This window comes from Anabrus simplex, chromosome 1, assembly GCF_040414725.1.
Source record: "Anabrus simplex isolate iqAnaSimp1 chromosome 1, ASM4041472v1, whole genome shotgun sequence".
In the NCBI taxonomy this organism is placed as follows: domain Eukaryota; kingdom Metazoa; phylum Arthropoda; class Insecta; order Orthoptera; family Tettigoniidae; genus Anabrus; species Anabrus simplex.
The window spans coordinates 1,540,939,322-1,540,960,443 of record NC_090265.1 but is presented as its reverse complement, the minus strand read 5'-3'; the positions used below and the strand labels follow the sequence as shown (position 1 = coordinate 1,540,960,443).

General features: G+C 39.0%; 1 protein-coding gene across 1 annotated transcript in view; it reads left to right on the top strand.

The window, feature by feature from the left end:
• Positions 1–21,122, top strand: part of Blos3 (Biogenesis of lysosome-related organelles complex 1, subunit 3) — a 74,955-nt gene that overhangs the window by 27,623 nt on the left and 26,210 nt on the right. Inside the window, exon 4 of the mRNA XM_067138056.1 lies at positions 17,263–17,400. Coding sequence (XP_066994157.1) covers positions 17,263–17,400 — 138 coding nt within the window. The remainder of the gene's footprint in view (positions 1–17,262; positions 17,401–21,122) is intronic.

Here is a 21,122-nt window from a genome sequence, read left to right as displayed (position 1 = left end):
CTATTTACCTTTACATTGTCTACTAACTGATACCTCTTCCTTCCTCTCTTCAGTTTTCCTTGTATCTTCCCTTTGAATGCTTCGGTTATTAAACAATTTCGTGGCAAACAGTGGCCTAACCAATTTTTCTTCTGTCTTTGAATGCATTCTAATATCGTTCTCCTTCCTTCACCAACTCTTTTTAATACGGTACTTCCTCATTCCTTACTTTCCTGCCAGCTGATTTTCTCCATCTTCCACCAAATCCACATTTCAAATGCTTCCAGTCTTTCTTCCTCTTTTTTCAACGTCCAAGTCTCAGCCCCATAAAGTGCCACAATTCTAATTAACCATGAATGGCCACACTCGCTAATTGCTGTATATTTACAAGTCTCTCTCTTCCTTATGACACAGTAGGCAGTCCGGCCTGTTGTTATACATGGGACGCTAATCCTTACTTTCACTTCCCCAAGTCCAGTCACCTCATACAGCAGCTGTGTGTAGACCACTGGATCTGAACACAGGGCAACGGACTACACAACACACAATGACTTCGGTGGTTGACTCCACAGACAGTCCAGTAATTCAGAGTCACAAGCAATGGACAACTAAACAGCTCAGCAGTATTCAACAGCAAGACTATACTCACAACAGCGAACATTAACACAGGTCCATTTGCCTTTACATTCATAATAGCGGCTTCCCTCGCTTACTCACGCTGAGCCTCAGTCCATAGAAATACATGAACACACAGTACAGTCTTCCGTTCAGTCGTCTCCAGCCCACCTACTCACTGGTCTCTCCGACACCATAACAGCAGCTCCTCTTTCAGATCTTGGTGGGACACTAGCGAGAGCCAACACCTCTGTCGCCCTCAGCCCAGCCACCGAACCCCAACACACTTCGTCTCACACTGACTGTAGTTCCACCACGGAGCCCAACTGTGACTGACTGTTCGTGGCTAACCTCCCTTTTTATAGCTCAGGTGATTTGAGCCAGAATTTTTGCGAGGTGGCTAGAGGCAGAACATTCCCGTTGAATCTCCAAGAAAATCACAGGCTGACAAGAACAATACATGGAAAGCCGGTTGGGAAATCCCAGGTCGTCTGAGTCACTAGCCCCTTCCTGGAAATACAGAAAGTGGTTACCACAGGGCTGGCACGTAACAATATCTTAAACTAGTGCCTTCTGTTTCAACACGCTCTATTTATACTATTGATAGGTAAAACATTTTATGCCATCACTTTCAATACACATTTTATCCTGTCACAAATTTTCGGATGACCCCGAGCCCGGAGACATTTTTATATCAACGTTGGGAATATGGAAGAGATATTGTGATGTCATTCATTGATTTAGAAAAGGCCTACAATGGTGTACTCAGAGCAAAGGTGTGGGAAGTAATAAAACAGAGTATTTGGAAAACAATTGACAGAATATGTGCAAGCGGTGTACAAAAATTGTTGCAGCAGTTTCTGTACACTTGTGGGGCAAAGTGTTTTGGATGAAACTGGGCAGTGACAAGGAAGTGTGCTGTCACCGCTGTTATTCATAATGGTTACGAATTCAATTGTGAAGGCGACTATTAAGGTAAAATATGGAAACAAGGAGCTGAAGGTGTTTGCAGATTATATTGTGGTGTGGGGAGCAAACAGAGAGGAAGTGTAAGGGCATCTCGACATTGAGTGAGATTATTGAAAATTATGGAATAAAAAGACAATGGTGTTGACTATGCATTCTATCAGATTGTGAGAAACCTGGTGTAAAGGAAGGAAGCTTTTTCTTTTTTTTTTTACAAATTGCTTGTTGCTTTATGTCACACCAACCCATAGGTCTTATGACGACAATAGGATAGGAATACGAAGGAAGTGGCTTTGGCCTTTATTAAGGTACAGCCCCGGCATTTGCCTGGTGTGAAAACGTGAAACCATGGAAAACCATCTTCAGGACTGCCAACTATGGGGTTCAAACTCGCTATATCCCGAATGCAAGTTCACAGCTGCGTGTGCCTAACTGTATGACCAACTCCTCTGTACCAGTGAAGTGTAAAGAAATGATGTATAAGATCTACTACTACCTAATACTGACATACGCTGCAGAGACGTGGACACTGACAAAAATGACAGGAGAATTCAATCCATGCCAGTGAAATGAAATTTTTATGATAGGAAAGACAAGGACAGCATAAGAAATGAGTATGTCATGAAGGAAATTGGAGTGGAAAGCTTCTTGACAGAATGGAGAGAGATAAACTTAGATGGTTTTGACATGTTACGACGATTGAAGAGGGAAGGATGCCGAAGTGGATGGTAGAAGGTGGGAGGGCAAGAGGGAGACCAGACTTAATGTGGTTGAAAACAGTCAAGAATAGTATAATTACGTAAAACCTGGATTGGAACACAGTTAAGGAGGAAGAATGATGGTCAGATAAAGGAAGACAGAAGGGTGTCATAAACATCCCAACCCGGCATGATGATGGTTTGTCTTGTCTGTAAATGGCTAATTTTATATAAAGGATATGTATTTTTCAACTTTATATGTTACAGGTGCACTTGGAAATATAGCCAGATGGTTGTTCAACCCTCCAGTGCATGCATGGAGCACAATAGCGATTCACTACTTTTAGTTTCTGTGCTGCTGAGAATTGGCCTCACTGGTGACCTTGGTGAATTTGATACTATGTGTATCTTCTTACGGCAGCTTCACACTAGGCAACAGAAATTGGCTACCAGCTGTCCGTGCTTGTGAAGCATTGTTGAAAATGGAGCCCTTCACCCTGGACTACTCAGTAGCCAAGCTACAGAAAGCAGCTCAGCGACTGACCTTGCAGTAGCTCATCCCTGCTACTGGTAGCTGAGGCAGATTTTGCAACTCCAGCTGGTGAACCATTGTTTTGTACTGGAGTTTTCAGGGCTACACAGTAGCCTAATGTGCTACTCGCCTTCAGCTGTGCTCCATTCAGAACACCCTGCAGTGTCATTATGTGTTTCTCGTTACGTATTCTGTTTCAGAATACTATAAACTGTTCCAAATAAAATTGCCAAGTATGTTTGAATTTCGTTAGTACCATCTTCAGGAGAAGACTCTTAAGCTGTTGGAATAATGGATCCATTTTCCACATATGATCATCTGGTTCAAACATAAGACATCTCAAAAAAAGCTAGTTCTGAGTAGTAAGAGGTTGAAAGTTTACCATGTGTCTGTGTATAAAATCAGACATTCTTGTTAGTTTCTTATTCTTTTATCCTTGCAATCTACTGTAGAAAAATGACACAACATATTGTTCCTGTTCAAAACTACTATACTTTGAAAAGGTGCAGTTTTGAAAAGTTCAACATGACATGACAGTTGTGGACATGTCTGTAGTTTTTTGTTGTTGTTTAGTTCAGTTTTGATTAGCAATACGACTCATTGCAGTACCCAACCAGAGAGAGCTTGAAAAATGGAGGAGAATGAAATAAATAACTCAAAATAAACTATTTTTGGGTTGTTGCACTTTTGAACCAGATAATCGATATAAGGAATCTCAACAATCTTTGCAGTTGACTAGAATATATCATGTACATTATTTGTGAACTATATTTCCTTGTTTAACAAATTGGCCATAAGCTCTTTAGCTTCTCCATATTGCTGTCCACATTTATTAAACTGTCTACAGTTACATCGGTTGATACTTATCTTCATATGTACACATGAGGTTATATTAATACACATTTCACATTAAAGGAAGGCCAAACTGCTCATGCCTGATATGTACATGCACAAGACACATCAGAAAAACTGCTTAGTTTCAGTGACCTTGTTGCTTTCAAGGTATAAAGCAGCATTCATTTCCTAATGTTTCCCCTTCTGCTTCTCTGTACTAGAATGGTGACAAGACCTTGAAAATAGTACAATTGTGGAGTAGAGATCAGGCCAGCTAGGAAGACAGCTGGTTGCGCACGCGCACTTTAGAAGATCCAGCATAGCGCATCCCCTCCTAAGAGAGCTCCTGCTACTAAGACAGTTCAGTGTATAAGTTTACACTTGGCTGTCGCACTCCACTTTCAAATTTCTCGTTCTGTAGTAACTGTGGTTAGTGGTGGTGTACGTTAGGCCTGCCTGTGACAATATGGAAGGCGTTAAAAGTCGCCTGCATCGTAAGATGCTAAAGAGTGAGACTCGTACAGCAATCTCGAACGTTATAGACTTTATGGGAAGAGAGGCAATGGAAGAGAAGTTCTTGATAGATTGTAAGGAAGTGCAGGAAAGAGTAGCAGCAGCTGTTGGAGTGTCAGAAAGTTCTCTGGCACGGATGAGGAGCAAAAAACCAGAAGCGATGGAATTAGGAAAACCTATGGATAGTGTGTTTGAAACACCAAACAAAAAATGAATGCGCACAAAGAATATTACTGAACTGGACGACTTTGACGAAAGTGCCGTACGTCGTATTGTTAACAAATTTTATTTAGTTGAAAAAATGTTTACCTACTGTTTCAAAAATTCGTGCAAATTTAGAGAAAGATTTAAAGTTCAAAGGATACAATACTAGTCTCAAGCGAATGCTTCGATCATTAGGATATCGTTGGAAAAAACTATCATTAACAAGCGCATTCTAATGAAAATACATGACATAAAGTACAAAAGATTTGTTTATTTGACAAAAAAATTGCTCAGTATCGGGCGGAGGATAGGCTTATAGTGTACACGGATGAAACCTACATACATACGTCCCATGTATCCAGCATACGTATACCCTTTATGGTGTTTCTTTTTATGAATTATATTTTGTTTCTGTACCTGAAAACCATTATATCGTTATATATATATTTTTTTTTTCTGTAATTTTTAATTCTACTAGGTCTTTTTCAGTTTATTTAAACCAGTTGGGTTTGTTTTGCGGTTACGGAAGAAGTCGAAGATTTGTTTGGTTAATCTATTAGAGTTCATTTTGAGAAGATGACCGTAAGAAATTATCGTCCTTTTTTGCATAGTATCTAGAGTTTTTTCAGTTTTCTTAAAGTGTATTTCATTCTTGATGTATGTTATCTTATTGTTATTATTGACTTATTTTACATGACGTGGCTCAGGTTATGAAGCCTGCTGTTATACCAAAACATATTCTACACTGTACATCTACAGCATCGTAAAGTTAATTTTACTTCTAATTATAATTTAAAACAATGGCTACTCAAATTGATACACGAAAAAGATTTTGACAGCTACTATAATACAAGGTTAAATTATGTTCTAATTCCTTAAATCTATCCATCATCTGTAACACTTCTAAATAAATTCATTTTGGCTAGGTATGTCTGTAATTTACAGCTGGAAGGGAATTCCACTAACTGAAAATCTGTGGAGTGTTACATGTCAGTTATAACAAATATTTTGGGTCAACTGTACGTCGCCACAACACCAAGAGAGAAGGAGAATTACATGTGTTAAATATAATTTTTGATCTGTATAGATGATATTTGATTAAAATAATAACAATAAGTTATTTAATTAATTTATCCACCTAATCAGTAGAATAAATCTTGTCTTTGTTGACTTACATTGACCTGTTAATTAAAATGGTGCCCATGTTTCGCCTTATATATAGGCATCATCCATGGGTTTAACCTTGAAATGATATCAGGCACTTGATTTACATAAAAATAAGATTAAAAAAAAGCCTTGATGAGACTTGAAAGAAAATTAACATTAACAATGTTGGTTTTAAAAACAATGCTATAAGAACTAATATTATAAATAAAATGAATAGAGCAATAGTTTGTTGTAAACAAGTGGTAAAATCGTCATCCTCTTTATTATCTAGTTCCAACCGCTAGTCGGTCAACATCATTTTATAGCAATTTACCATTTTATTGTATTGATTAGGTGGACAAATTAATAAAATAACTTATTGTTATTATTTTAATCAGAGAAGGGGAAGTCAGCGTTCTTGCTCCCACTGCTCTGCTTTCTCACTTGCACACTTCCCCTCACTGGCTGTCTTCCTAGCTGGTCTGATCTTTAACTTTGTTCAATAGGAATAATTTGCTGTCCACTTTTATTAAACTGTCTGCGGTTACATCAGTTGTGTTTTAGTGGCCCCTGAATATTATCTTGAAAATGGTGTAGTACATAAACCCATTCGAACTACATAAAAGTGTTATAATGTTGGGATGCAATTATCATTTCATATTTTAGGCGTCACACTTGTGGGCTGCTTTAAAAAAAATAGGTTTTCTTAAATTGGGTGTGGGGGTCAGTCTTCCATGTATGATACTGAATGTCTTCAGAAGCTCACATATTTTCCCCTCAGTTTAAATTTATCCATTCATTTTCATGTAGGTAATTTAACTCAGAATTATCTGGGTTCCTTGGCTGAATGGTCACAATAGTACCCATCATTTCAGAGAGCCCTGGGTTTGATTCCTGACCAGGCTGGGGATTTTAGCTGCATCTGGTTAATTCTTTTGGCTGGATGTTTGTGTTTGTCATAATATACTTCTGTTTATATGTAGGCCTACACAAAACATCCACATGCATAAGTGAATACATCCCTTTATATAGGTTCATTAGGAAGGGCATCTGGTCATAAAACTGAGCTTAATCCACATCTGGTGCAGACTCAAAGTAATTGGGAAAAGGTCAGGAAGGAGGAGGTTGGTTTAGGTCAAAAATTACTTAAGTTGTCGGATTGCACCCCAACACAAACAGCTAACATTTAAGTATGCTTAAGTAAATGTGTCCATTGCCAGTAGATTTCCTTGCACATTCAAAACCTCTTTTTAGGAAAAAGTTCAGCACTCCAGTGTAATAGTAAAGTTAAAAGCATAGTATTCTGATTACATCTGTGAGAGTAAACTAATACTGCAGAATTGTTGATGCTTATCTGAACTTTTCCAGTTATTTTAGGATAGCTTCATTGTTAAAATCAGAAGAAATAATAATAATCATATGATTAGTACCCACTATGTGAGGAACACCATAGGATAGTGCGAGTCCCTGTGATGTGCACCTATGTGAAGAACACCATGGGCTTGCGTTGCCTAGAGTGGTGCCGTAATGTGAGAAACACCATAGGTCTCTGTTACCTGTGCGTATTACATTACCTGTGAGTAGTACCACAGTCTGTGAAACACCATAAGTCTATGTTACTCATGATTAGTACCGCTCCATGAGAAATACCGTGGTTCTACTTTACTGGTGATAAGTACCATTATGAGGGGCCAATGACCTGGATTTTGTACCCCTTTCGATAGCAAGCATCATCGATTCAGGATTGTTCTTTGGAAGAAGCCCCTTGGTCAGTATATCCTATTGTTTTAAGATAGTTTCTGGGAAGGTGGGGTATTGTGGGTCGAATCCACTGATTGTTTTAAGTTCATAATCATTGTTAGTATCTTTTTTTATTATAGTCTTATTATTGGTCTTAATGGCAGATTGTGCCAAGAGCCTACAGTCTAATATCCTGGAACTTGAAAATAGGTGCAATGAGTATGTTATGAAAATTAGCCTTCTTTCGAAGACTAAATTGGTGTCAGTAGGTAAGAAATTCAACAGAATTGAATGTCAGATTGGTGATGCAATGCTAGAACAGGTTGATAATTTCAAGTATTTAGGTTGTGTGTTCTCCCAGGATGGTAATATAGTAAGTGAGATTGAATCAAGGTGTAGTAAAGCTAATGCAGTGAGCTCGCAGTTGCGATCAACAGCATTCTATAAGAAGGAAGTCAGCTCCCAGACGAAACTATCTTTGCTTTACGGAAGCAATGGTTGGAGGGTACTCGGAATGAGGAAATAAAGGCTAATTTAGGATTGAACTCGATGTATGAAGCTGTACGCATAAACCGTCTTCGGTGGTGGGGTCATGTGAGGCAAATGGAGGAGGATAGGTTACCTAGGAGATTAATGGACTCTGTTATGGAGGGTAAGAGAAGTAGAGGTAGACCAGGGGGACGATGGTTAGACTCGGTTTCTAACGATTTAAAGATAAGAGGTATAGAACTAAATGAGGCCACAGCACAAGTTGCAAATAGAGGATTGTGCCGACGTTTAGTAAATTCACAGAGGCTTGCAGACTGAATGTTGAAAGGCATAACAGTCTATAATGATTATGTATGTATGTTTTAACTTTTAATATTGCGAGTTAGATCTGCTGATTTCTTAAATTCGTGTCCATTCATTCTTCATCATCACGTTTTGAATTCTGGTCAGTGGATGAGTTTTGAACTTTTAAATTGTCATTATATTTCATTTCGTACCATTAGGGCCTGATGACCTAGATGTTACGGCCCTTTAAACATCAATCATCATCAATCTGTTGGTCATATTCATATCTTGGTGTACCCCTACCGTTCTTACCACCTACACTTCCCTCAAAAACCAACTGCAGAAGTCCTGGGTGTGTTAAGATGTGTCCTATCATTCTATCTCTTCTGGCCAAATAACGGACCATTTATATTGGTATTATAAATTTGCTCATTCAGGACAAACATTTCAGATTCCCTATGGGAATCAACATCTATATCATCTCCTCTCACCAATTCGATTCATTATCTCTTCATTCGTGATTCGATCTATCCATCGCACTTTCAGCATTTTTCTGTATCACCACATTTCAAAGGTTTCTCTTCTTTTTCTTTCTGAGCTAGTTGTTATCCACGTTTCACATACAATGCCACGCTCCACGCGAAAGTCTTCAAAAGCATCTTTCTAATCCGTGTATCAATGTTCAAAGTGAGCAAATTTATTTTCTTAAGAAAGGCCTTCTTTGCTTGTGCTAGTCTGCATTTTATGTCCTCCTTACTTCTGCCATCATTATTTTACTACCCTGGTAGCAATGTTCATCTACTTCCTTTAACACTTCATTTCCTAGTCGTAATATTTCCTGCATGACCTGACTTCATTCTGACTGCACTCCATTACTTTTGTTTTGGACCTATTTATTTTCATTTTGTAACCCTTACCCAATTTATTTTCATCTTGTAATCCTTACCCAAGGCTTTGCCATACCACTCAGCAATTTCTCCAGATCTCCTGCAGTCTCAGGTAAAATAACATTATCAGAAAGTCTGAGTTTTGATTTCCTCTCCATGGATTGTGATTCCCTTCCCAAATACCTCTTTGATTTCCTTTATTGCGTGTTCTATATAAACATTGAAAAGGAGGTGGGAGGCCAAACTGCAACCTTGCCTCACTCCTTTCTGGATTGCTGCTTCTTTTTCAAAGTCCTCGATTCTTAACACTGCAGACTGATTATATACAGATTGTAGATAATTTTCTGTTCTCGGTATCTGATCCTGATCACCTTCAGAATCTCAAATAGCTTGGTCCAATCAACATTATCAAATGCCTTTTCAAGATCCACAGATGCCATGTATGTGGGCTTGTCCTTCTAAATTAGATTGTCTAAGATCAGGCGTAAAGCTAGGATTGCCGGGCTGAGTGGCTCAGACGGTTAAGGCGCTGGCCTTCTAACCCCAACTTGGCAGGTTCGATCCTGGCTCAGTCCGGTGGTATTTGAAGGTGCTCAAATACGACAGCCCCGTGTCGGTAGATTTACTGGCACGTAAAAGAACTCCTGCGGGACTAAATTCCGGCACCTCGGCGTCTCCGAAGACCTTAAAAAGTAGTTAGTGGGACGTAAAACAAATAACATTATTATTAAAGCTAGGATTGTTTCACATGTTCCTACATTTCTTCTGAAGCCAAATTGATTTTCTCCCAACTCAGTTTCAGCTTGCCTTTCCATTCTTCTCTAAATAATACGTGTTATAATTTTGCGGGCGTGAGATAACAAAACTAATGGTGTGGTAGTTTTCACACTTGTCAGCACCGGCTTTCTTGGGAATAGGTATAATAACATTCTTCCGAAAATCGGATGGCAGTTCTCCTGCCTTATACATCTTACACACTAAATGGAATAACCTCACCATGCTGGTTTTTCCTAAGGCACTCGGTAATTAGAGGGAATGTCATCTATTCCAGGTGGCTTTTTCCTACTTAGGTCTCTCAAAACTCTGTCGAATTCTGGCCTCAAAATTGGGTCTCCCATTTCATCAGCATCAGCAGCCAATTCTTTTCCAGAGCCATATCATTTACATCTTTACCTTGATAAAGCTGTTGGATATGTTCCTGCCATCTTTCTGACTTGTCTTCTTTCCGTAGAAGTGGTTTTCCATCTGCGCTCTTAATATTCATACACTTAAATTCCCTTTCTCCAAAGGTTTCCTTGACTGTCCTCTATGCCGCATCTATCTTTCCTAGGACCATACAACCTTCAACATCCTTAGACTTCTCCTTCAGCCATTCTTCCTCAGCTCTCCTGCACTTTTATATCCACTTCATTCTTTAATCGCCCGTATTGCTTTCTGCCCTGTTAATTTTTTGCATTCTCGTATTTTCGTCGTTCATCAATCAGGTCTAGTATCTCTGGAGTTATCCGTCAATTCTTAGTTGATATTTCCTTCTTTACATTTCTTCAGCAGCCCTTGAGACCTCATTCTCCACGATTGTCCATTCTTCCTCTATTTTGTTTCCTTCAGCCTGTTCATTTACTGTGCCTCACACTATTTTCTCTCAATTTGTCTAAATCCCATATCCTTTTGCATTCCTTCCTTTCTTCAATTTCCTCAACTTCAGGTGGCATTTCATGACCAACAAGTTGTGGTCAGAGTCCCCGCCTGCTCCTGGAAAAGTTTTGCAATCCAACACCTAACTTCTGAATCTCTGCTTAATCATAATGAAGTCTGTTTGATACCTTCCAATGTCTCCAGGTCTCGTTCTATATACAGCCGTCGTTTGAACCAAGTATTAGCAAGGACTAAATTATGATCAGTGCAGAATTCAACCAGCCGACTTCCTTTTTTCATTCCTTTGTCCCAATCCGAATTCTCCTACTGCATTACCTTCTTTTCCTTGGCCTACCAATTCATTTCAGTCTCCCATCACAAGTAGATTCTCGTCATCTTTTACATATTGTATTAAATCTTCTATCTCTTCATATATTCTTTAGATTTCATCATCTGCTAAACTAGTAGGTATATAAACCTGCACTGTTGTGGTGGGCATTGGTTTGGTGTCTATCTTAACAATAATCCTTTCATTATGCTAGTCGTAATAGCCTACCGGCTGCCCTATTTTCCGAATATTAAACCAACTCCTGCATTTCCCTGTTTGATTTTGTGATGATATTTCTGTAGTCACCTACCAAATATCCTCTTCGAACTGCCAACTAAATCTTAGTTTAACCATCTCCCTTTTCAGTTTCTCTAACCTACCACAACGATTCAATCTTCTAACATTCCATGTTCCGACTTGCAGAATGTCAATATCCATCTTTCTGATGATTGCCTCCTCTCTTGTAGTCCCCACCCGGAGATCCAAATGGGGGGGCTATTTTATCTCCGGAATATTTTACCTGGGAGGAAGCCATCATCAGTACATCATCCATGCAGAGAGAGCTGCATGTCCTCGGGAGTTAGTGATGGTTGTAGTTTCCCATGGCTTTCAGCCGTTTAGCAGTATCAACACAGCTAAACCATGTTGAGTATTATTACAAGGCCATATCAGTTCAATCATCCAGACTGCTGCCCTTGCAACCTCTTAAAAAGCTGCTAGCCCTCTTTCGATGAACCATTCGTTAGTCTGATCTCTCGACAGATACCCATCTGATATCCTGCGGCTTGGATGTCTGCTTCATTGGGACATGCAAACCTCCCCATTGCGGCAAAGTTACGTGATCTGCAGGCCTCGCTTTTATGGAAAAGACATTTTCTTCAATTTGAATGTCACTTTTCCCAGTTGTAATCAAGCAATCATCACTGATCTGCATATAGGGCAGTCACCCAGGTGACAGATTCATTATCAGTTGTTTACTTAGTCTTTTCTCAAATAATTTCAAAGTAGTTGGAAATTTATCGAATATCTCCCCTGGTAAATTATTCCAATTCCTAATTTACTTCTTCTAAGTTAATATTTGCCCCAATTTGTCCTTTTAATTACTAACTGTAGCTTTATATTGTGATCTTTTCTACATTTGAAAATGCCACTCAGCCTTATTCGTCCTAATGTCATTCCACGCCATTTCTCTGCTGATAGTTCGGAACTTTCCGTCTATATGTAGAATGCTAAATGGTTTGTCACTTATTCAATGCATTGCCATTTTAAACATTTAGGAATTTATCATTATTTCCATATGAGACTTGTTTTGCCCTTCTTTGAGGGCATCATCAGTCATAATACTACGTCAAGGCATAAACAGGTACCTGATTTGTAATTAAATTGTAAATACTAAGATATAATGTTGACATATTACAGTGGGGAAAGTCAAGAGAAAAACAATGTTAATGATGATATAGATGATGATATATCAGGCAATAGGACATACCCTAACATTTTCACGCTGTTATCCTTCACAACTGATAATTTACAGCCAACGGCTGGTATATTGTTATCTATATCATCATTGAACATTGTTTTTCTCTTGACTTTCCCACTGTTATATGTCAATATTATATCTTAGTATTTACAATTTAATTACAAATCAGATACCTGATTTATGCCTTGAGGTAGTACTATGACTGATGATGCCCTCAAAGAAGGGCTAAACATGTCTCATATGGAAATAACAATAAATTCCTAAATGTTTAAAATTTCTAATGTATTGAATAGGTGATAAATAAACCATTCAGCATCCTACATATAGTATCTTCAGTACAGATCAATAATCATATTTATCACTTGCAACTTTCCGTCTAGGTGAACAGTTTGTCTTCTCAGCCCAAAGTTTGAAACATTTTTATAACACTTCTCTTTCGTTAGAAATCGCCCAGAACAAATTGTGCTGCTTTTCTTCAGATGTTTTCCAGTTCTTGAATCAGGTAATCCTGGTGAGGGTCTCGTACATTGGAATCTTACTCTAATTGTGGTCTTAACAGTGACTTACATACCCTCTCCTTTACACCTTTACTACAACTCCCAAATACCCTCATAACCATATGATGACATCTGTAACCTTCAATTACAATCCCATTTTTATGATTAGGCCTACCTCAGTGAAGATCTTTCTTCATATTAACACGTAGGTACTACGGCCATCCCCATGAGGTACTTTCACTCCATCAACATACAAATTAAAACCGAGAGGACGTTCCCTCTTAGTGAAACTCTCAACCTGACTTCACCCTGTTTACAATCATACCATTGTCTGCTGTCCATCTCTCATCATTGTCAAGGTCTTTTTGCAGTTGCTCACAATCCTGTAACTTATACACTGGTGAGCAATTGGATTAGAGATACCTTGACTGTGGCGTGTAGTGCTCCTTTTCTTCCTTGATGTCAGTAACTTGGCATGACATGGACTCCACAGGGTATCAAAGGTGTTAGGGAGCCATTCTGATCAATGACTGCCACTCGACTTCCCATAAGCGATGGGCCAGTCTGTTATGTTATAGGAAAAGATGCAGGGTGCAGGAGGTGAACAAATCAGTGGTCATTATCTGACAGTAGGTTCCTGTAATGTTTGATGGTGAGTTATATTGGCAGATCATATTTCAGCCTATGTGAACAGTCCTCATACGAAGATATCACCCCCACCGGCTGAGGTATGGCTTACTGGCAAGAAGGACTCGTCTCATGCTGGGTTACACACTTGTACCCTGCCATTGTCGTGTATCAGCTAGTACCTTGACTCATCTAATCAGGCAACCTTTTTCCATACTTCAAAAGTCTGAAAGCAGTGTACCTTTGCCCATGTCAGTCATACTGTGGTAAGCAGAGGTAACCCTGTGCGATGGAGACTCCTGCACCCTATTATGAGGCAGTGGTTCTGAATGGCATAGCTGTTCACACTTCGTTGTTGTCCAGCATTGAATTTGCTAGTGATTTGGTGGACTCTAGGCTTGTGTTATCACCTTTTAACATCCAAAATAGTCAACGGTGACCTTCGTCATCAACACGTACTCCATGGCAGTTGACCGTGGTGGTGGTGGTGGTGGTATTCCCCGAATCCACGAACTTGTGGTACACTCTTGACATGGTTGCCCATGGCAAGCCCAGTACCTGCACAACTTCAGTGATTGAATGACCCATGCACTTGACACCGAGAATGTGGTCGTAATCAAATGCCCAGAGATCTTTTGTCTTGCTATCCTGTGGACATCTGTTACACTGCCAGTATGAGGTCTGACAACAGTGCAGTTCCATGCTATTTACATTTACCAGACTGACCACAGTGCCATTTTGCCAAAACCACGGTTATCTCATCAGTTTGTCTGGCTCTGTGACTAACTGGATAGCATGCTGGTCTTTGGTTCACCGAGCTCGATAGCTGCAGTCGCTTAAGTGCGGCCATTATCCTGCATTCGGGAGATAGTGGGTTCGAACCCCACTGTCGGCAGCCTTGAAGATGGTTTTCCGTGGTTTCCCATTTTCACACCAGGCAAATGCTGGGGCTGTACCGTAAGGTCACGGCCGCTTCCTTCCCACTCCCAGCCCTTCCCTGTCCCATCATCGCCATAAGACCTATCTGTGTCGGTGCAACGTAAAGCAACTAGCAAAAGAAGGTCTTTGGTTCAAATTATCCTGGATTCAATTCCCAGCTGGTTCAGTGATTTTAATCTTAACCCATTTTAGGCCAAGGTTAGAAATAATTACAAAATATATGGCTTTTTGTTGTTACTAACCATTCATTTAAGGGGTAATTAATTGTAGATAAAAAGGAATTTCAAAAATATTTGAGAAAGTGTAGTTATAGCATGGGTCATTTTTGACCCCAGAATTCAATTTGACATTTACAGGCATAACTACGCATTAAATATAACTCAGATCAAAAATTAGATGGATGGCTTTTCCGGCGTTTGCTCTATTAACCAGCGTTTCGTCTTAGGTCTGACACTAGACTCTTCAGAGTGGGATGTGTCAGACCCTACCCACTGACGCTGGGGTGTATGCAGGTGAACTTATCAGAAGCTTATTTATGAAGCACAGTCTGATAACTGCATACGGGAGATAAAACTCCACAATGGAAATAATGCCCGCCTAGCAATTCCAAATGGAAATTCTAAGTTCCCATGAAGGGAATTAGATTCTTTTCCATCAATAGAGCATATCAAAAATCAGATCAAAAATTAGATGGATGGCTTTTCCGGCGTTTGCTCTATTAACCAGCGTTTCGTCTTAGGTCTGACACTAGACTCTTCAGAGTGGGATGTGTCAGACCCTACCCACTGACGCTGGGGTGTATGCAGGTGAACTTATCAGAAGCATATTTATGAAGCACAGTCTGATAACTGCATACGGGAGATAAAACTCCACAATGGAAATAATGCCCGCCTAGCAATTTAAAACTCCACAATGGAAATAATGCCCGCCTAGCAATTATTTCCATTGTGGAGTTTTATCTACCGTATGCAGTTATCAGACTGTGCTTCATAAATAAGCTTCTGATAAGTTCACCTGCATACACTCCAGCGTCAGTGGGTAGGGTCTGACACATCCCACTCTGAAGAGTCTAGTGTCAGACCTAAGACGAAATGCTGGTTAATAGAGCAAACGCCGGAAAAGCCATCCATCTAATTTTTGATCTGATTTTTGATATGCTCTATTGGTGGAAAAGAATCTAATTCCTTTCATGGGAACTTAGAATTTCCATTTAAATATAACTTCCAAAGCACTGGGACATACCTTTTTTGATGATTCATCGCTAACAAAAAAGAATACTAAAAGTGATATGTTAGAATTTTATTCTAATTGAAAACAAATTTCAAAACTCTTGTCTTCCAGTAACCTCAAAACGGGTTTTATACAGCACTTCCCAAAGCCTACATGCTTGGGACTATTTCTTGAAAATAATTATATCCATTCTGGAAGGTCCCTTTTGTATTACTGAGTAATGCTTAATGTGGAAAAATGGCATTATAAGAGAGAAATAAAATCCAAGTTGTGTAAGATCCATTAAACTAAAATGGGTTAATAGGTTATTTCCTCTGACTCAGGGGCTGGATGTTCGTGCAGTCTTCAACATTAGAATTCATCCTAGGTAGGGATCATCCTTACAGATGCACGGGTCATGTATTGAGCATCAAATCAAAAGACCTGCACCAGACTTTTATTATTATTATTGTTATTATTATTATTATTGTCATATATGAGACACTCTCTAAAAGTAAATTTCATCTGATTATGAGAGGTCAGTGAACGTCGGTTGAGTTACGCTGTACAGTATAAAGGGATACAGGTATCATACTATTTTTTAGCATGGTCATCCACTCTGTAAACACCTGTAAGAATGTTCTACCAATCGTTCAATTCCCTGATTATAGAAATCTGCTTCTTGGTCCTGAAACCTTCAGAGAACCTTTGTTTTGAACTTGTTTTATCGTTTTCCACTCAGATGTTCCTTCACCTTGCTGAACACACGGAATTCACATGGTGCAATATCCGAACTGTATGCTAGATCTTCCCATACCTTCCAACGGAACTGTTGAAGCAAAGTTTGTATTGAATGAGCGTTATGTGGTGTTGCTTTGTTGTGAATGAAAACAATGCCTTGGTTTAACCTCTTGATATGGCATTTAGAAGTTTTTATGCTGGGTTTCTATTGGTGGTAAGACTGCATAAGTTGATCTACTAATTACTTCTACAGTTTTCATATATACCAAGATGCCAGGATTTTTTTCTTGCAGGAATTCTTTTTCTTGCCGTTAATCTACCAACATGAGACAGACATATTTTATTCCCTTCAAATTCTACCGAACTGAACCAGAATCAAACTCAAAAACTTGTTCAGAAGGCCAGAGCTCCTACCATCTGAGCCAATCAGTTCAACTGAAAACCTGATAACTGACATGGCATTGAAAACTTAATCATTCCTGGAGTGAAGTGGACATGCTTAGCCAATAATTTGCTGCTTAGCCAATAATTTGCTTGGCAAGAACTCACTGTCCCTTGCCAACTAGTCACTTCAGCTTCTGGCCAGGAATATTTACACATAGCTTAAGAGCCAGTCTTAACAGCGTGTAAGATAAAAGATGCAATCAAGGTTTATAGTTTTTTATGGTTAATTTTGTGATTGTACCCACAGAACCTCCAGTTTTATATGGTGTCCAAATCACAGAGACATGCCTTTTCATGTAAAACATTCCACATACATTATCCAGAATTCAAGAAGTGATCATTAAAAGTTGTTGAAAGGTATGAGAGCCAAGTAATAATTGTCTCTTTGGCAGATATCTTTAAAATGCATATCACATTTTTTTTAAATCTGTTGTTCATTACATATTTTGATTACATCTTTTTCTTCTTTTATAGACATAGTAAGTGTTAGCAGTGTAAGCAGTGCAGCCAGTGTTTCATCTACTCCGACTTTATCAGCCAGCACAAAGAATAAAATTTCAGAGAACTCTAAGGATGGTGCAAAGTACAACACACTGTTACATAAGAAATTACGTAAGTATGAATTTAATTGGCAGGTTCCATCTTGTCATACCTCAGAGTAATATACACAGGATTAAACATAAATTTCTTCTTCATTATTATGCATACATGTCCTTACTTTGAAGGATTCTGAGACAGATATCGAATGATGTGCTCAGATCCAGGCATTTGCCTCTATAGTTCTCTTCAGCAGGTAGGTAGCAGTCTTTTCTTATCCTATAGGTAATGTCTTAAAATCTTTTAAATACAGATTTGACCATTCTGTTTTAACCTCCCATTAACTTAGTTTGTATACAATGGCCTCACCATGTAAGCCTTTTCAAACAACTCCTTCAAGTGTGTTGGTTCACAATTTAGCCTTATTTGCTGCATATTACCTTCTGCCATTGTTTATTCCAGCAGTCATTCTTTCTAATTTCATTCTATCACCTACAACACAGGTCGGCAACCTTTTAAGCATGAAGAGCTATTTTTAAAAAAAAGTTACTATGGGGCCGCCAAAGAAATGCCATTTTTAAAAGCCTAAAAACTTATTTGTTATAATGATCTCACTTAATGATCAACAATTAAAATGAGCATAAATATCAAAATTCACCAAATTCACATATTAATGTGAAAGTTGACACTGCATAGCGTCAGCCGACTTGTTGTAGTCAGGAACATAACTAGAGAGCGCTATACGTAAACAGTTATCAAGATGAACATTAGATAATCTGGACTTGTATTTTGACTTCAAATGTTTAATGGTTGAGAATACAGATTCACTTGTGTAAGTTGATGCACAATAGGAGTGGATTCTCAGGGCGCACTTTCTCAACAATGGATAAGAGTTTGGATCTAGCAAGTTCCAAAATTTATTGTCGTAGCAATGAGATTTTAAATTGGTCATTTTATAAGTTTATTATTTCGATTTCAAGGGCTTCCTTATCTTCAGTTTCTACTGAGTCTTTCCAAATATAAGGAGTTGTCTCACTAACATTGACTGTAGCAAAAGTGTTTGACAGAAATACCACTACTGGTTCAATCATTGAAAAGTCTTTGAATCGTTCGCTGAAATCTTTTATTAGAGTTTCAAGGTGAGCAATGAACGGCAGAATGTTTAAATTTACTTCGTCCATACATTGCAACGTAATTTTCAAGTTTGGGAAATAAGAAAGACAGTTTCTTAAAAGATTAACTTTCCACAAATCCAGTTTACATTTGAAAGTATCCCCAGCACTTATCATTTTTACAATATGATGATCCTTACCTTGGAGCTGTAGGTTAAGTTAATTCATTTTCAGCATAATGTCTGTCAGGAAACCCAGGTCCATAAACCACACATTATCATCTTGCTCTGTGTAAACTTCTTTTCTTAAACTAAGAGAGAGTTTTATTTCTTTTAGAACACTGATAAATCTTGCTAACACTCCCTGTACTGAGCCACCTAACCTCTGTATGTAGGACTAAGTCACTATAATCAGCGTCTTCATCTTCCAACAGTGCCTTAAACAACTTGTGCTGTATAGAAGCAGCCTTAATCAAATTAACGATCTTCAGAACTGTGTTTGTGATGCGATTAAAATCAAGGACATAATACTTGTTGGTGTAGTATGCAGGGATAAGATTGAAAATGAGGAAAGCTTTTCAAAAGCTCACCAGACAAAAAGTTAGTCACCCCTGGAGAAATCATTACAAGCATCATTCATTACCATGTAACCGCCTGGATTCGGGTAGGAAGTGAGTCCACAAGGTTATCCGGGTTAAGCCACGTACCACCAAATTGCAGGGATGCTGATGTCGGCGTTTTACCCGCTGTTCCAACAGGTCCAACAGATTTTCAATAGGGTTCAAGTCAGTGATTTTGCAGGCCAATCTAGATGTAATACGGTCGGGGAGTGTTAATAAAACCAGTCATATAGGTGTCCAACCCATTGAACTTTGCTGTTGTCATATTGAAAAATCGGGGTATCAATAGCCTACTCATCATGCAGATGTTGACTGAAAGGCAGCACCTGATCATCCAAAATGTTCAAATAAACATGCTGGTTCATGTTAGTGGTCAACTCAGTTAGTGGGGTAATACGTGATACAAAAAACACCCCCAAAGCATCACAGACCCAACTTCAGCTTGAACCTGACCTGGCACACATCCAGATGAAATGCTTCATTTGGCCTTCGATGCACTCAGCGATGTGCGTCGTTGGAATACAGGCAAAAACGTGATTGGTCAGACCACATTACGTTCCACCAATCAGCTACCGTTGACATTTGATGGTTTCTATCCCATTGAAGACGTGCAGTTTTATGTGCTTGTAAGAGCAATCGCCTCTTGCGAGGTGACGAAGTCCAAATGTTCTTTGCATTCAGTTGCTGTTGCAATGTTCTCTTGTTAACAGGTTGGGATGGACCTTCATTCACTGACTGCAACAATTCCTGTCGGGTTTGGAAGTGATTTTGATTCACAAGCCGTGAAACTCATTTCCGATCCTTCTCAGTTGGGATCTTTTTCACCGGGCGAGTTGACCATGCAGTTAGGGATGCGCAGCTGTGAGCTTGCATCTGAGAGATAGTGGGTTTGAACCCTACTGTCGGCAGTCCTGAAGATGGTTTTCCGTGCTTTCCCATTTTCACACCAAGCAAATGCCGCGGCTGTACCTGAATTGAGGCCACAGCCACTTCCCACTCCTAGCCCTTTCCTATCCCATCGTTGCCATAAGACCTACAGTATCAGTGTCAATGCGACGTTAAGCAAGTTCTAAAAAAAATATTTAAAAAAGGATCTTTTTCCGACCACAATTCTGACTTGTTTCGTGACCATGTGTAGTACACCACTGCTTGTAGACACGTTGAACAGTCTGCTGCGAAACATCAACAAATCCAGCAACTTCAGCACCGTATAGCCTTGGGCACAGCCAAACACGATTGCACTTTTTGCCACTCTGTCTCATCCTAACATCTACCCACGTTGACATACACTGTCCGCCTGAAATATCAATATCTGTCTGACCGTTACATGCTCGCGTAGATGCAGTGCGCATGTGGTTGGGCATGGGACTATTTTTCTGCACCATCTGCACAGACTTAACAATCCATCTGTACATGCGCACTAGGGTGGCTAATTTTAATGTTGAAAACATTTCTTGGCAGACAGAGTAGGGGTCTCCATACTACGAAAAGCTTAAAATTAAGCAATTTCCTCAATTGTGCTGAAAGTTGAAGGGGTAAACAACCCAGAAAATTTTAAATTGTGTTTCTTTGATATCTTTACCAAACTTTTTTTTTTAATTAGAAAAATAACTACCGGCCTAAATGCTTTTTTGTAAAAACAGCCTAAAATCGCTTGTTTCTTTACTCGTTTTCTTTTTTATTCAGATCCTAGCCAAATTAACTTATTTACATAATTATTTCTGTAATGTGTTCCTTGGTTCAATACCCTGAGGCGTTTGTGATTTAGTTATAAGGGCTTAAATTAAACTCTGCATCGACTCGTATTAGCGTTCGTAGTGGTGCTTAAGTGAAACAACGTGTTGAGCAGTAGTATCTCATAGTGGTAGAAAAAGGCAAACTGCTAATCTAATCGACCAGATAATGATGATTAAGGAAAGGATTGTAATGTTTAGGATTAATAAAGAATATGTTCTCGTACTTCATTATTTACCTGTTTGTTTACCTAAAATTTGTAGCTCATATCCCTAGGATGTTTGCAATATTGAGTTGCTTGCCTGAAAGGCTAGAACTGTGAATTTTTTTGT